Source organism: Lissotriton helveticus, chromosome 3_2 (assembly GCF_964261635.1).
Source record: "Lissotriton helveticus chromosome 3_2, aLisHel1.1, whole genome shotgun sequence".
In the NCBI taxonomy this organism is placed as follows: Eukaryota; Metazoa; Chordata; class Amphibia; order Caudata; family Salamandridae; genus Lissotriton; species Lissotriton helveticus.
Window position 1 is genome coordinate 235129027 of NC_136062.1, and position 16347 is coordinate 235145373.

General features: G+C 43.5%; 1 protein-coding gene across 3 annotated transcripts in view; it reads left to right on the forward strand.

Annotated features, from left to right (window-relative positions):
- MAN2C1 (mannosidase alpha class 2C member 1) overlaps window positions 1-16347 on the forward strand; it is a 389693-nt gene that overhangs the window by 269964 nt on the left and 103382 nt on the right. For all 3 annotated transcript variants that reach the window (XM_078685096.1, XM_078685097.1, XM_078685098.1), the window contains 4 exons: window positions 2640-2735; window positions 3067-3212; window positions 4181-4304; window positions 7188-7309. In XM_078685096.1, coding sequence (XP_078541222.1) covers window positions 2640-2735; window positions 3067-3212; window positions 4181-4304; window positions 7188-7309 — 488 coding nt within the window. The remainder of the gene's footprint in view (window positions 1-2639; window positions 2736-3066; window positions 3213-4180; window positions 4305-7187; window positions 7310-16347) is intronic.

Genomic DNA, 16347 nt, shown 5'->3' on the forward strand with positions numbered 1-16347 from the left:
TACAATATTACCTATGGCTTTTAGGTTTATGCAATTGTTTTCATGATGCACACATCACTCAATCACTCGGGGTAGCATTCCAACCCATCAGTCTTTTGCCCACCATACCTCCTTAGATTAGAACCAGCCATATACAACTCATCCATAACCTTATGCTGGGTCCAAACTGCAGTGGCATAGTCGGCAAAAGAACAATGGGTTGGAAAACTTCCCAGCGCAATTGCAAGTAGTTAGACGTATTGCATGCATTCCTCCCATCACCTTCTGCGTGTTTGATGTAATGCCCTAACCAGGCAAGAGTCTGCCCAGACGTGGGTCCCATGCTTGCGGTGCCATTGTTACCAAGCTACACCCAACTGATGAGCCCAAATCATCGTCGTGGATGGCTTGTGTTCCGGTACCGGGAGTTCCTGGTCTGGCAGTTCAGGCTGGACTGTTCCTGTTGGAGCTGAGGTGGCATGTTGTGCAAAAGAACGATGAGTTGGAATGCTACCGTGAGCGATTGCAATTGGTTAGCCAAATTGTAAGCATCCCTCCTAACACATTTTGTGTGATCCGTGTACGTGCTGCCAGAGGGATTTGCTTCCCTCAGCCATGGCAGCGTGAGGCATTGCAGGCATTGCTTCAGAAGGACTCCTTGCTGTAAGAGTGGAATGATTTACTTTTCTCCTCTCATGCTAACAAGATGTACGTAATGCGTAGCAAACCGCACATAGCCTTTTTGCATGCTAGCCCCAATATAGTTGGACTCAGTTCTGCCTCTACACAGCAGCACTGAAGCAAAACCTAAAAACACCTTTACAACTGTCAACATAATTTAAACCTTTATGCCTTTCAGCAGTGTTTGCTTTATCAGAGGTCAAATTCTTTTTATGGAAGCTAAAATAAAAATTCACATTTTTTGAACACACCTTTATTTTTTGCTCCCCATAAGGATCTGCACAAAACTTGAAATGCCAAAATTATCCCAGATTTGCTTTTTCTCAAAAAACTTCATGGACTGTTATCAAATGGTGTCAAAGTTAAAAGCAAAACAAAAATCGCCTTTTCAATGAAACTCACATCTTACCATAACAACAGAGTGGCTGTCGTAAACTCTGTAATTATGGGAATGAGCTATCACCGGCACATAGCCACTGTCATATTTTTGTTAGACATATTGTGAGCATATTTAGCTGACTGGTGAGGTACAGGTTTTGAACTGTGTTTATAAATATTAACATCACAAGAAAAGATATTTAATGTATTGTTAGATGGAACTAAGGAGTAGATGAGGACTGCTTCATACTACTCGGAACCACAGGCATACCTCTAGTGAGTGTATTTGAAAAGCATGGTACCACTTGTCAAAGATGGAACTATGTAGTAAAGTAATTATCCTGATCTTGGTGAATTCACCAAGGTTCGCTGTGAGATTAAGTAATGATGGTATGCAATATTCAAACATGGACATTATTACATATTACATTTACAATGCCTTCATTACCACGCGTGGCCTGTTGTGCCAATTTATAGTGCAGGACTTTACCACGCAGGTGTTTTTTTCACTACATAAAACAAGGGATTTAAAGGGAAGCATGGGGTTATGGGTTTTTAGGGTGTCAAGGATGGGTAAGGGTACAAGGTTGTAAGAGTTTTTAGGGTTCAGGGATGGGTAAGGATGGGGTAGTAACAGTTATTTAAGGTTCGGGGTCAGTAAGAGTACGAGGATTTTTAGGGTTCATAGATGAATGAGGGTAGGTGGTACTAAGGAGGTTTTAATATGGGGGTTCGCAAGTGTACAGGGTAGTAAGGGTTTTTTAGGGTTCATCGATGAATGAGGGTAGGTGGTACTAAGGAGGTTTTAATTTTGGGGGTTGGTAAGGGTGCAGGGTAGTAAGGGATTTTTAGGGTTCAGGGATGGGTAAGGGAATGGCGTTGTAAGGGTTTTCATGGTTCAGGGATGCTTAAAAGTAGGGGTAGTGAGAGATAATAGGTTTTTAGGGATAAGGAATGAGTAAGGATACTCAGTAGTACTGAGTTTATAATGATAATGATTTTTGGAGAGGGGTTTAGATGTAGCCAAGAAAAAATATTTAACAAATATCAATTGTTACAACGAACACTGCATGGGAAAAAAGCCTATATGCGGAGTTGTAAAGGTGCAAGGCGTTCAATTGCATGCATGGTAAATGCATGCATGACAGCAATGGATATAAATAATAATGAGTAGCATGATGAAACAATGATATGTGATTAGAAAGACAAGTTTATCAAGAGCGCTATGGCTAGTAAAATATGAGACTTCAATTTGGAGCCTTTGCAGGGCCTGGGGCTGGGTGCTCTGTGGGACACATACAGTGCTATTCCTTCCATACATCACTTTGCCACTGGCTCAGTGGGTTATTCCATTCGCTGCGGAGGGCTGTAGATACCCTGATGGTACAGGTAAAAGCCCCATTAAGGAGGATGCTGCCTTTTATCCTTTTTGTGTCAATAAAATATGTAATAGGTAATGTTAGAATCTATTTTGTTCAAAGCTGCAAAATATAAATATGTAAAACACAAGTTATTGATTATTATGTGTAATTATTAGTAATTATTTATAGAGAACAGCCTCCTATTCAAATTCCTTTTACTTGTTTCTTCTTGTATTTCAGCATCATACTTTCTTTTGGGAGGGCATTGATGGCTCAAGGGTACTCACCCATTTCCCTCCCGGGAACTCCTATGAAATGAAGATTCAGGTAGAGGAGGTAAGGAAGGTACCACTCATATCTTCCAGTAATGGGTTACAGTAGACTTTGAAGAAAGAATACTGCAACCTGTGCATGTATTTGTACCCAGGTCTTTACACTGTACTTTGTAAGAGAAAACTGTTTGATCAATTCCTATAAGGATTATGAAGAGATTCTATGAGCTTGACATGGCATTTGGTACTTACTCTGGTGCGATAGTTTTTTTTTCTTTCTTCAAATTACTGTATGTGAATTTCTCTAGTAAACTTATTTTACCACCAAGTGGTTGTCAGGCAGATATTCTTTAACTTTGTCACAGTCACTCTCTGATTCTGATTGTTCCCCACAGATGCTGAGGACACTGACGAATAACCGTGACAAAGGACGAGTGAACCACAGTGCTGCTCTTTTTGGGTTCGGAGATGGCGGAGGGGGTCCCACGCAGAAAATGCTAGACAGGCTGAAGAGAATGAAGGATACTGATGGGCTGCCCAGGTCGAAATTCAAATTTGCACTCCCTCCTCCATCCGCCCCCTAACAGATCACTCGCAGTTTAACGAGTGTTAATTGCATTCTTATGCCCTGTTTGCTTCTCATCATGCTCCTTCTTCCATTATATAATGTCTATTTTTCTCTGTCACCCCCTCTTCTCATACAGTGCTCCTCAATCCTTCCTTACATAACGCTTTTATACATTGCCTGTTTCTTTCCCCTTTACTTCAGTGGCCCTGCCTTCTATTCAATCCCCTCTCCCACTGTCCTCCTGGTCTTTTGTTTAGCACATTGCCTCCATTCCTTTTTCTTCCTTTAATTTAGTCCTAACCCCTGTATCTTACCTCTTGTCAGCAGTGCCCATTTTTCTCTTATTCATTTCCTAATTCAGGCTCTACTTTCCTTTCCAGTTTCTCATTTGGTAGTGCCCTCTGCTGCCTAGACTTTCATTCTTCTATCAGATCAGTCCCTTTCCTTTCCACTTGTGTATGCCGTTTATTTGTGCAGCATTTTATGTCATCCCAATGTCAGTTCGAACCCTGAAGAGAGAAGTCCGGAGTGATGGAATCGAGGAACCATTAGAGTGCACATTCATCCTGTCCTACGCTTTCTCTGCTCTTCACCTTATAGTGTCCTTTCCCTCCTGCCTTAGTTCATTATTCTTTGTACAGACATCCCTTCTTAAGTTCCTACCAATCTTTCCTTATATAGTATCTTGTTTCCGCCATCCTAACTCATTTCTTCTAATAAAAACGCCCTCTCCTTACACACTCCCTTCTCACACATACAGCCCAAGTCTAATGTTAAGCATGCTTCAGTCCTGCCCACTCTTTATTCATATTTGTCCCACCTCCGTGTCAACGTATTCTTCTTCCCTTCCCCCATGTTGTACCTCTCAATCTCATATGATTCTAAAAGCATCCTATTCTATGACTTTTATTAAATGTCATTTGTTTCTTAATCTTTCGCAGAGTGCGCCTATCCACACCTAACCACTTCTTCACTGAGCTGGAGAAAGATGTGTCACAGCTCTGCACATGGATAGGAGAACTCTTCCTTGAGCTGCATAATGGCACATACACTACTCAGGCAAAGGTATGCATCATTGAAAAGTATGCTTTTGTGAGGATGAAAGAAATTATGTAGTAGATGTAAGGTGTTGCGTTGTAGTTTTGTGAAATGAAGGTGCTTGGGAAGTGATGGGTAGAGGTATGGAAGACAAGGATACAAAGAAATCTGTCATTTAAATGAAAATGTTTTAAGTATGAAATACAAAAACTCGCACAATAGACAAAGAACACCTCTGGCTTAAATGCTTTATACTAAAGTAACTGCTTACCTCACTCATTCCCAAAGAGCAGCCAACCAGGAGTCTGAGAAGTATTAAAGGGGTATATTCTGTTGTGTAGTTCCCACTAATCCATAGAATCTGTGCGTTTGTTGGCCAACATAAACTTTGGGTGAGGTGCCGAGGCTAATTCCGAGCACCCCTGCAGTATATGTTGGCCTAGAGACGAGCTAGCTCACAGTGCCGCCATAAGCTCTGCTATTCGAACTAGGGAGCAAATGGTTTCTGGCAGCTACTGATCATGGCAACCCTGACCCCTCAGGGATCGTGGTAACCGATCAGACCCTCTCGCTCAGTCACTCGTGCTGTTTGGTTCTCAGAGAAATATACAGAGAATACACACTGGGACAGTTTCAATATATTTATTGATCCTACGTTATTCTTAAATAACGTACAATACATGTACTCCGATGATCAGTAGACAGAAGCAGTTGAAAGTGATTACACGCACCAAAAGAGTAAATAGTAGACATAGTTGCACTGTGGTGCTAAAACAGTAAATATACACAGGCATATAAATGAGGCAGTAATCAGGCGTACTCCTACTATGCAAACCCTACTCTGAGTGTATCTAGAGGGTGTGTAGGTGTGAAGCCAAGAATCCCCCCAAGGGACGATCTAACCCCATTACCTGGCGGGAGAGAAAGTAGGAGCCCGTCTTGGTCATGAACTGGACACCCCTCACGGAGATAGATTATAAAGTAACATTAAGGACAGGCCCTAGGAGAAAATCCAACTTCACTGCATCAACAGGCCAAAATGTAAGGGAAACCCATTGGGTTTTTAGAAGAACCCTCACACACCAACCTAGTTGGTGGCATACTTCATCATCGGGTTCCCACCTAAGGTGCTGAGTGCATCCTAGGTGTGCTTCGACGCCTGATTACTGCGGAGTGGGTGTTTTTTTGTGACAAAAGTGAGGTGAGTGTACAGATTAAAAATGTCTCTAGGGCCCTCCTCCAAACTTGAAGTACTTTAATGCTGAGGTTCTAGGACAAGGTTAAAAAAGAATAAGGCGGATCTTTTTAAGACGAATTTGGTCTTGAATATCAAGATGATGGTTTGCATGTTTCAGCCTTTGTACTGTAATTAGATAGGCTTTCTTCAGGACCAGAAGTAATTTGAGGACAAAAGGCCTCCTAAAATTCGAGTACACGCACTAAGGTCTACTGACAATGTTGAGGTGATCCTGCTACTTACATTTTTGCACCACATACGCTGTATATCAGCACAGCTGCTAGATCACAGCATGGATCCCGGCAGGGAGCGGTGCCTATAGTCACACATGCATCAAGGTCGGCTGTCCGCATGGGAACCTATTGCGGTTCTGAGGTGTGGGATCCCGGACATGTATGTATAGTTTAGCAATGTTATGGATATTTCGATAGCCCTGTGACCCTGTGGATGAAGATAGAACGACATTTGTAATTTGTGTGTAAAAAGACCTTGTACATGGTGTTCGAGGCAACGTGATAATGGTATGCGAAGCTAGATGTATAAACACAAGTAGTTTCAGAGAAACTAATCCAACATTGCCAGGCAAAGGGTCACAGCAGAAATGGTTTTGTGCAAACTTACTATAATGTAAGAAAATATGCAGCTTCGTTTCTTGGGCCTAACCCAGGCACATAACAATACTTCTCACCCAACTAGATTATACACATAGTTTATCTCTTTAGAACATATGATTTCGGCAGTTGAGCTACACAAATAACTTAATTGGGGTGTGATTTAGCCTATACTATACATGTAGTAAGTTTTGGTGTCCTGCTGCTAAAGGGAACCTTATGAGGTTTGTTTTTCTTCAGGTAGTTTCTTTCTAGGAAAAGGGGTATGTCATAGACTAGCTTCTTTCCCCTATTTAAACCCCAGAACCCGTATAGCTCCAATGCTAGCAATCTAAAGCCAACACAATTATTGTGTCCATGCTGTTTTCTATGCTGACTCCCTTACGATATTGCAAAAATGTTATACAGTTGTAGTCTGACTTGATTTTTCATCATTTTTGCTCTACCTGATCCTAACTTGCACAAGTTCAATATTTAAGGTCTGTAGTCTAGTTTGTGTTTGCTAATACTGCTTTCTAGTCGCTCTGTGTATATTCAGCGCCCTTTTTTACTTTTCAGGGGTCTGATAGGGCTGGTGGGCACTGTTTAAAACAGCATCTCACAAAGTCAAGGAGCCCGAAATAGACCTTTCTACTCCCAAAGGAAAATCAAGAGATCCAGAGCTTACTTACGAAATACATGAGCGTATTATGAGCTTGCCACATAGTAGCTGATGAAAAAACTCCCACAGACATGTTAGACAATTACCTTCCACAGAAACACCATAGCCATTTTCATGTCAAGCCCCTACATGGAAATTTGCTCTATTTTTAGAAGAATCATGGAAGTGCTTTTTTATCCCCATTGATTAATCACAGACAGAGTACTCGCAGTGACCGAGGAATTGAAAACCAACTTCTTCTAATTCCCACTTGGCATTCAGGGACACATACTTTGCAGTGGGAAACGATAGATGAAACTCCATCTTTTCGCACATTAAACAATCAAATTGAGAGCATGATTTAGGTGTACTTGGTAAAATGATCTAAAAACATAGGTGTTTTTTGTTTACACATACAACAGATTAAGAAAGGGAACAGGGAGTGCGAGCGGATCCTACATGATGTTGAAGTAATCAGCTGTTTTGCTCTGTGTCAGCAACACATGTTCCAGTACCCCTCGGCCAGACTTCAGCAGCTGTGGAGGTAAACCCCTTTTTCTGTCAAGAATGTATGGTGAAATTGAAGAAAGCTGCTTGGATCCTCATCCTTTTCTTTATTGGAATTGCTATTGGTCATCTGACTGCTCCTGAGCCTAACAGTTACCTCCTCACACTTTAGGGTTTATGATTTAACCCATAGTTTTGAGAGTCTAAACCTCCATCCCGCACAATAGTTGGTCTTATTCTTGGCCCTTTTATCCAGCACCTTACACTGGGTATTGTGGGGTTCTCCGGGTGAGTGTGATATTGGCTATATGATCTGGAAGGTACATAAATGTAACTGTTTCAACTAAAATACCTACACCAGCAGCATAGCTCTAAGAAATATAATTGCAATAATGTTGGCACAACATTTCTGCAGTCAGACCCTTGTAGTTATGAGAGACTTTTGTAGCAGTTTTTTCCCACAGAGAACACCTCCCATGACCCATCCCAAAGGTGACATCTCTGTGAATGAAGAAGAATGCTGACTTAGTTTTTCCAGTTTCTTTTATTTTCCCAGTCCTCTACTATGGGGAAACAAGATGGCAGCTGGCTGTATGCCAAACATTTTTTGTGGATCCTTGTAATCATTTTATCATATATATTTTTCCTGGCACCATGCAGCAGTCTCTGGCACAGTAAACTTGGCAACTGTGTTTTAAATGTCTAACACCACACATCATTGCAGTTACACACCCTAAAGTATTTTTAATCTTCTCCTTCCAAGTCACAGTGGCCTTCGGGATCTGTTCCTGTGCGTGGAGATTATTTTTGGTTTTATAGTCAGATCGTTGTATACGACCCTTACTCCTGTGACAAATAATGGTAAATTAACTCTTGTTTAAATATGGGAAATATATGGGAAAATACTTCTAAAATCAACTTGATCTGCAACGCTCCTGTTGCATGTTTTAGGACTTTATGGACCCCATCATAGTCACTTTCCCAGAAACTTATCACCGAGCATCACCAGCTCGTAAACCACGTTGAACCAGATTCCCCTAACACTTTTCTCTTCACTTTTCCTGAACTCTTCTCGCCAGATCACTTTAGTACTGCCACAAAGCACCTCCCAAGATGACACATTGCACTGTCTCATGAGCCATGATTTTTTTAACGAAATTAGCTTAAGAACCTATCCTTGTAGAAAAATAACTCTAAAAAGTATCAGAAAGCATCTTCTCTGCAAAAAAAAGACCCATGCGATCCAAACTCTACCTCCTTGAAAACTTTTAAGATCTTTCTCGGGTAAAAGCGTCTTTAACTTTTCTAGAACCAATAACAAACAAAAAACAACTATTCAGTGACAAACTATTATGTGTGACAAAAACACCTAACTCCAGGATGAAGTTCTCTATAGCATACACATGACTTCAAGCATTTTGCCCCTCAACCTACATTTAAGGTGTATACATTATTTTCTCCAGATTGCCAAAAAGCATAACATATGCATACTGTGATTTCCGGTCCTTAATATCCAGAATGTGTCTGCTGAAATTAATTAAACACTACTAGATGGTTCACAATGGCTGAGTATACCGATGCTCATTCCACGTTTCAGTAGCATTTGACTGATAACTTAGAACACTACACAAACCCGAATAATTCTGGAGACTAAAAGCCTTATCAAATAAAATATAAGTGCCAATATGCTTCAGTTGGGTGCTGCTAGATTCTGCACTGCCTCCCCCTGCCCTCCAGCCTCCCAGTATGTTTTCCCCCTGAGTGATCCAGAACACCACACTGAATAAACTGCCTTGCTGTCAGTGCTTGTTATACCAACCAGTTCATATCTGGAAATGCTCATAAATACCTCAACACCATATTATTTCCTTACATATGTAACTGTACCCTAGACTCAGAGACAAAACTTTCTTCAGATTTCAGAAACATGTTGCATCTTGTAAGGAGGTCAGTGATTTGCTTGCAGATTATCTTGATGTTAAATGCATTTGCGACAAACCTAAGCTCCTAGGCCTTAGAACTCTCGTGCTGTCTAATCCATGCATCATACTTGCAAAAAAAAAAAGCATATTGAGGTAATTTGGTACATAGCTATGCTTTACACATCCAGTTGCATTCTGCAGAAATACAAAGCAGTTGCACCTACTGGTGCTATAATTGAATACATTAGTGCATTACTTTATATTTTATTCAAATCTTGCAGTGATGTAATTGGTACAGCATGTTTTTATGATATGCAATTGCGCAAGTAATGTGTCTCTTGCCTGTTGTCATTGATTGAAATAAAGGTCCGTGCAGTTTATAAGTCGAGGTTATTAGAATATTTGATGGTAAACTACTACTGACATTTTACCTGTCTTTGGTAAATGAGTTGTTAGAAGTGGAAGTACATAGTTAACATCGTAGAAGCATTTAGGAGAAACTGAACCTATTATATTTTGTTGTTTGAGCTCATCACAAGGCAGATGAGTACTACTGTTGGTCAGTGCAGGGCCCCTGAAGATGTGTCATGGACGACTCCAGTCCATCAATCAGTGTTTTTATGTTGCGCAACTGCTCACCCATGAGGGTCTCATGGCGCTGAAATCTGGCGCACAGTTTAAACCTGCTGGAAGGCATTGTTTGTTTGCGTTTGCCAACATTGGATGGGTTTGTTAACAGTAGTACTGAGTGCAAGTGTACTTAAAAACAGGAGCATCTTCCAATCATTACTCTACCATTCTTTCCATATTACAGACACTGCTGTGTAAATGTTTTTTCGATAGCGTAAGACCTTACCTACTGAAATATTACAACTAACGAGCGTAAGAAAAGCTAATTTACATGTTTCATTTTCCTTAGTGAAAGATTTCAATTACTACCTTGATCTTCCTTCTGGAGAAATTAATATTAGCTTTTGTTTTTTGAAGACTTACATCTCAAATCAAAATTGTATACTTTGAGCGGCAGATTCCTCACCTTGCGAATATTCCCCAGGCTCCAAACAAGATTCGGAAACTTTTTTTGTAGTACTTCTACTGGAAGGTTGTGCTGTGTGACTCCACACTAATGCCGTTCTGCTCCTGTAGTGACGTGCGAAGCCTGTAAAGGTGTCAGCTCCTTTCTTTCCATGCCTATAGATATGGATCCAGAGCGTCTCTCGTCTCTCAAAGCCTATTTTTTGTCAGACTGCAAGGGATGTCACCTCTAAGATGACAGGTTTCAAGCCCTGTAAGGACCTTCGAAAACAAATGTCTGTGACAGATCCCCACCAGGTTTGCCTGTGGTGTCTGGGATCGAGCCATGACTCCAAGTCCTGCATATACTGCACGTTGATAAACCAGAAGTCCATCATGGAATGTGAGGCGAACCTCTACAGAACCAAGCATAAGGAGATGCTGCGACGGGACTGCACAAGTACTGTTCCAAGTTAAAAGCTTCTCACTATTGCTGCTCCTAGAGTCGACCGAGCTGTTCTTGAGGCCAGTCATCGTTGCACTCCAAATCCTCAGGTAAGCACAAGAAACATAAGAAGTTGAAGCGCCATTCCCACTCCCTTGATGAAGCGCATGGTAAGCACCAGCGGTTCCGCTCCCACTCCCAATGTCGGTCATTTTTGGAACCAATTCCACAGCTGCTCCAAATCAACGAGTTTCACTCAGCTATGCTCCAGCTCTTCAGATCTCTACCGACTCCCTTTGGACCCCATTGAGCTAAAAGGCCTACCACCTGGATTGTCTCCGGTGGATTTGCCATCAGCAGTAGCTGGACCCTCTGTGCCGCTATTACCCTCGGCTCAAGTACCGACTTTGCCAGCGAGGCACATATCCAAACTATGACTGGGTACGTCAACGGCGATGCTTTCTTCACCACCCCAAAAGGTGGCCTGATTGTTATTTCTGACGCCGATTGTTGCTCGTCTAAATTCGACCATTATCCCAACAAAATCCAGTCGAAGTTTCTACACTCCCCTTTCCACCTGGCAGTTGACACTTTTTGCATTCTCTTACTGAAAGTACTCTGAATACGATCCTGACCAAGGTGATGAGTTCCCTCAGTCCTATGACGATGACAATTGGTGTGAGGACTTGCAAGATGCTAGTGGGCTGGACACCTCCCCAGATTCTGCACTTTTCTCCCCTTCTGGCCCCGCTATGGAGGAATCTGCATCCTATGCTGTGGTTATATGTATGGCGGCCGTACTTCTTGACCTCCAGCTCCTCCCTAAAGAGGTGCAAGCCAGTGTCCTAACAAAGTCCTACAGCCTGGCTAGACTTTTTCTGAGCCTTTCTTACCTTTTAAACTACCTTTTAATGAGGCCTTGACTGATACACAGAGGACTTGGCTAAACCTTAGTCCTTTAACTGGCAAAGTATCAGACTCCATCACCAATGCTCCAAGTGACCCAGCCTTCTTGTCGCAGTACCCTTCTCCCGAGTGGTTCATGGTGCAGACCTCCACCAGTCAGACCAATCCTAACAATCCCCCCACCCCTCATAGGGAATCGAAGCGAATGGAGACATTCAATAAATGCTGCTTATCCAGTATTGGGGTATCTTTCATAGATTCACATGCCTGAATCATTCCCCGTCGCCGAGGCGGGAGTCCCACGGTAAATAAAATAGCAGTGCCAAAGGTAAATACCAGTAGTAGGCCCTAAGGAAAAGGCCTGAGGCCCAAATCTTAGTAGCCTATCTACACCATTATGCTAAAAAGACCAAAGTTTTTGTCCCAACCAATCAGCTAGCAGCACCTTCTAGAACCCTCTCTGCAGAGCCAGTTCTCCTCAGATTTTCATCGCACGTCGTGTGGAAGGGAGTCTCCTTGAGTGCTACTCAGTTTTTTCCTTCTTGATGTCTGACAAGAAAGCCTTATTCAAACCTTGTAGGACATGTGACAAAAAGAGAGTCCATGTTGATGATCAACATAAGGACTGTATCTATTGCCTCTACCCTAAGCATGAGGCTAAAGATTGTAAGATATGCCGAACTTTCCCTTCAAAAACTCTTAAGAGATAGGGAGGCTAGAGTCCTGCTGTGGCTCAAATCTTCTTTAACGGGAGAGGATGATAGAGCTTTTACCTCCAGAAAGAGAGCAAGATCTCGGGACATTTCGTCAAGTGAGGGGAGAAAACATCTCAAATCCTCACACTCCACTTCTGGTCCTTCTCAAGAAGCTTCACCTGGCATGGACTCTAAAAAAACAATCAATCAAAACCATGAGTAAAAGCTGTTCTGTCTCTTCAGCTTTACCTATGTCGACTATCTCTGTCACATCTTCAACTCCATCATCGACGGCGACAATTTCTACCACTTCTATTACCTCTCCTATCCTGTTGACGAGGATTTCCATAGTATCTAAGAAAACCGTCGTCGATGATCCGTCGACGAAAACCTCATCGACTAAGCTGTCTAAACACTCGTCGACTAAGTTACCGCCGACGAAGCTTCCATCGTCGACGAAGACATCCACTGTGCTGTCTACGAGTGTCCCGTCGATGAAGAAGTCAAGTCGGCGATAGTCCCGTCAACATTGACTCCGTCGACGTTGACTCCGTCGACGATCGTCCCGTCGACGTTGACTCTGTCGATGATACTCCCGTCGACGTCGAGTCCGTCGACGTCTGCCTCGTCGACGATGATCCAGTCGACGACGACTAAGATGAAGAGTCCTTCGACGGTGAATGTATCTTCCTTACCCTCATCATCGACCATACCATCTACAGGAGTGGAACCCGTTTCTGCTTTCTTTAGTGGCGGTGCACACTTTCTCAACGCCTATCTCTTCGAAAGGTTTCCAACTTAAATCTTTTCAGAGACAAGACTGTTCGTATATCTCGCCACTTACTCCACCTCACCTCCTTGACACATATGCCCAAGAGGAGGATGATGACTATGATGACGATAAAGGACCTTTTGGAATAGCTCGTCATCCTTCAGAACTGAACATTAAATGTCAAGAAGATGAAGAAGATAATGACTACACAGAACACTACTACCAGGAGGACATTGCTGTTCCGCACCACACAGGATACCAGAGGCATTCTCGGTTTTCAGAGACCAGCCATCTGCCTCCTACCCTCATTCAGGACTTACAGGCCATGCTAGCTGATTATAGGCAGCGCTTTCCACCACAGCAAGTCATTCCACTACCCCAGCCTGTGGTAGTGCCAGATCCTATACCTCAACCGGAGGCCCCGGCACCAATGTCTCCAGTTACAGAACCCCCTCAACGGCCTCAGCCTGTACAGCCTGCTCAAACTCCGGACACTTCTTCAGATGAAGTCGAAGAGGGTGAGCTGCCGGAGAATCCTCACTTGGATCCGTGGGATTCTTATGTTATTCCCATGCCGTCTCCACCAACTCCACAACCATCGGAGTCACCTTCAGAAGATATAGGTGGATTTCATAACCTCATTCAGCGAGCTGCTATTAGGTTTCAGCTTCCAGTGACTGTGGAACAAACTGATTGTTTCCTCCACGATTTCAAAGAGGAGGCTAGGAAAGTTACAAGGGCAATTCCAATAATAGATTAGATATGGACTGAGGGTATCAAGATTATGAAGAATCCTGCATCCGTGCCTGCAGTGCTTCCACGGATTGATAAAAAATATCGTGCTCCGATTGACAGCCCATCCTGCCTCATTGGTCACCCCAGACCGTATTCAGTCATCTCACAGGCCGCCCAACAAATGTCTAAAAATCCAGCCACACCCATCACTACACCACCGGACAAAGAGGGACGTCATCTTGACTTCATTGGTAAAAAGTTCTCAACCATGGCTGCCGCCTCCATCAGTGCAGCAAATTTGTTGGCAATCACATGACGTTATGATCGCCAAATGTGGTCGGACATGGCTGGTCTGACTGACCTTATCCCAGAGGACAAGCGGCAGGAGGCTAGAAAGAGCTTGTTGGAAGGAGAGCGCGCAGCCTCAGAAACCATCGACTGCGCTCTGGATATAGTCAATACAAATTTCAGGCAATTGGCTGGTGCTGCAGTTCTCAGGCGCCAAGGTTGGTTAAAGGCTACCACCTTCAGACCAGAAGTCCAAACCAAGATATTAGACATGGCCTACGACGGCGAATCTTTCTTTGGCAAACATATTGATGAAGCCCTCCAAGCAATCAAGACGGATACTAATACTGCAAGATCTATGGGTTCCTTACAGTATTAATGGGGAGCATTCAGAGGTGCTAGAGGGCGTGGATATTCCTCTAGAGGAGGTTACCATCAAAAAAGCAGACAATATCAGCCCCAATCTCGGGAAAATTATCAGTCATCGTACCACCAATCTAATACGGCTGGTTTCTCTCGCCAAGGAGGCCGAAAACGCTCTAACAACCAAGGGCGAGACTCTCATAGAAACAAGTGAGTTCATCCGGGCACCAATCACATTTCCTTCCCTCCCTGTGGGTGCGAACATTTCTTTCTACCTAGATCAGTGGCAAAAAATTACCTCCGACCGCTGGTTGTTAGACCTTGCAAGCATGGGCACACCCTAGAATTTGTCACCAAGCCACCAACAACTCCGCTCAAGGGACCCCCTCCCCCTCGTCTTCACTCATTGTTTAAGGAAGCTTATTCAATGTTTCTCAAGAACGCTATAGAAAATGTCCCCGGTTCTTCAGAAACGGACAGGTTTCTACTCCCGTGTTTTCCTCATCAAAAAGAAATCAGGGGAATGGCGACCAATTCTGGACCTTCGCAACCTCAACAGGTTCCTCAAAAAACAGGGTTTTTGTATGGTCACCCTGTCAGAGATTCTGAGCTGCCTGAACAAGGGAGATTTTATGGCTTCCCTAGTCATGGAAGACACATACTTCCACATCCCAATTCATCTGAAACGTCGAAAGTATCTCCGATTCACTGTGGCTGGCACCCATTATCAGTTCAAAGTGCTCCCGTTTGGACTCAAATCGGCTCCAAGAATCTTCACAAAGTGTCTGGCCCCAGTAGCGGCAATGTTGCGTTCTTGGGGAATCCAGGTCTTCCCGTACTTGGACGATTGGTTAATCAAAGGTCCTTCAAAGCTCAATGTAAAGAATGCCATTTCCACATGTCGCAATCTCTTTGCATCCCTGGGACTAACTGTGAACATAAGCAAATCCCAGTTGCATCCAAAGCAGATCCTGCCGTTCCTGGGAGCACATCTAGACACAATACACGGCAAGGCATTCTTGTGTCAAGAAAGACAGCTTCGCCTCCAGAAATTGGCACGTCAGGTTTGAAAAAGAAAGTAACTTTCTGTTCGCCTGTTCGCTTCGCTCCTGGGAATGTGTTCTTCGGCCATAAATCTCATCCCCTTGGCACGCCTAAAAATGAGACCTTTACAGGAGGAACTACATCTTCTGTGGAAACAAGCGACAGGTTGCTTCGACGACGTCATCCAAGTCACTCCACGAATGGTGGATGCTCGTCAATGGTGGTCTCTGTTACCCAATCTGACACAAGGACTTAAGTTCATACAGAAGCCTCCAGACTTTGTTCTGTCAACAGATGCGTCAATGGAGGGATGGGAAGGTCATCTCCAAGATTTACAAATCCAAGGCAAATGGTCTCAGAAGTGCAGACATCGACACATCAACAGTCTGGAACTGCGGGCAATCTTCCTATCCTTGCAAGCGTTCCTTCCAAGGATTGCAGGGTCTTCGGTATTAGTTTGAACCGACAATACCACCAGCATGTTCTACGTGAACAAACAAGGGGGGACAAGGTCAGCGACGTTGTCAAAGGAAGCTCAGGAGGTATGGGAATGGCTAACACTTCACAACATAACTCTCAAAGCAGAACATGTCAGAGGCCTCCACAACACAATAGCGGACAAATTCAGCAGGTCCCTATCAGACTGCCACGAGTGGGAGTTAGAGCAGGTTCAAGTGAACAGAGTTTTCCAGGCTTGGGGCAAGCCGACTTTGGATTTGTTCGCAATAAAGCAAAACAAGAAATGCTGGTATTACGCCAGCAGATACCCTCAACAGGGGCCAAGAGGGAATGCCCTGTCCATGCGATGGTCAGGGATTTGTGCTTGCGCTTTTCCTCCGATCCCGTTGATACCAAGGGTGTTGCGCAAGATGAAATTGGAGGGATGCCGTC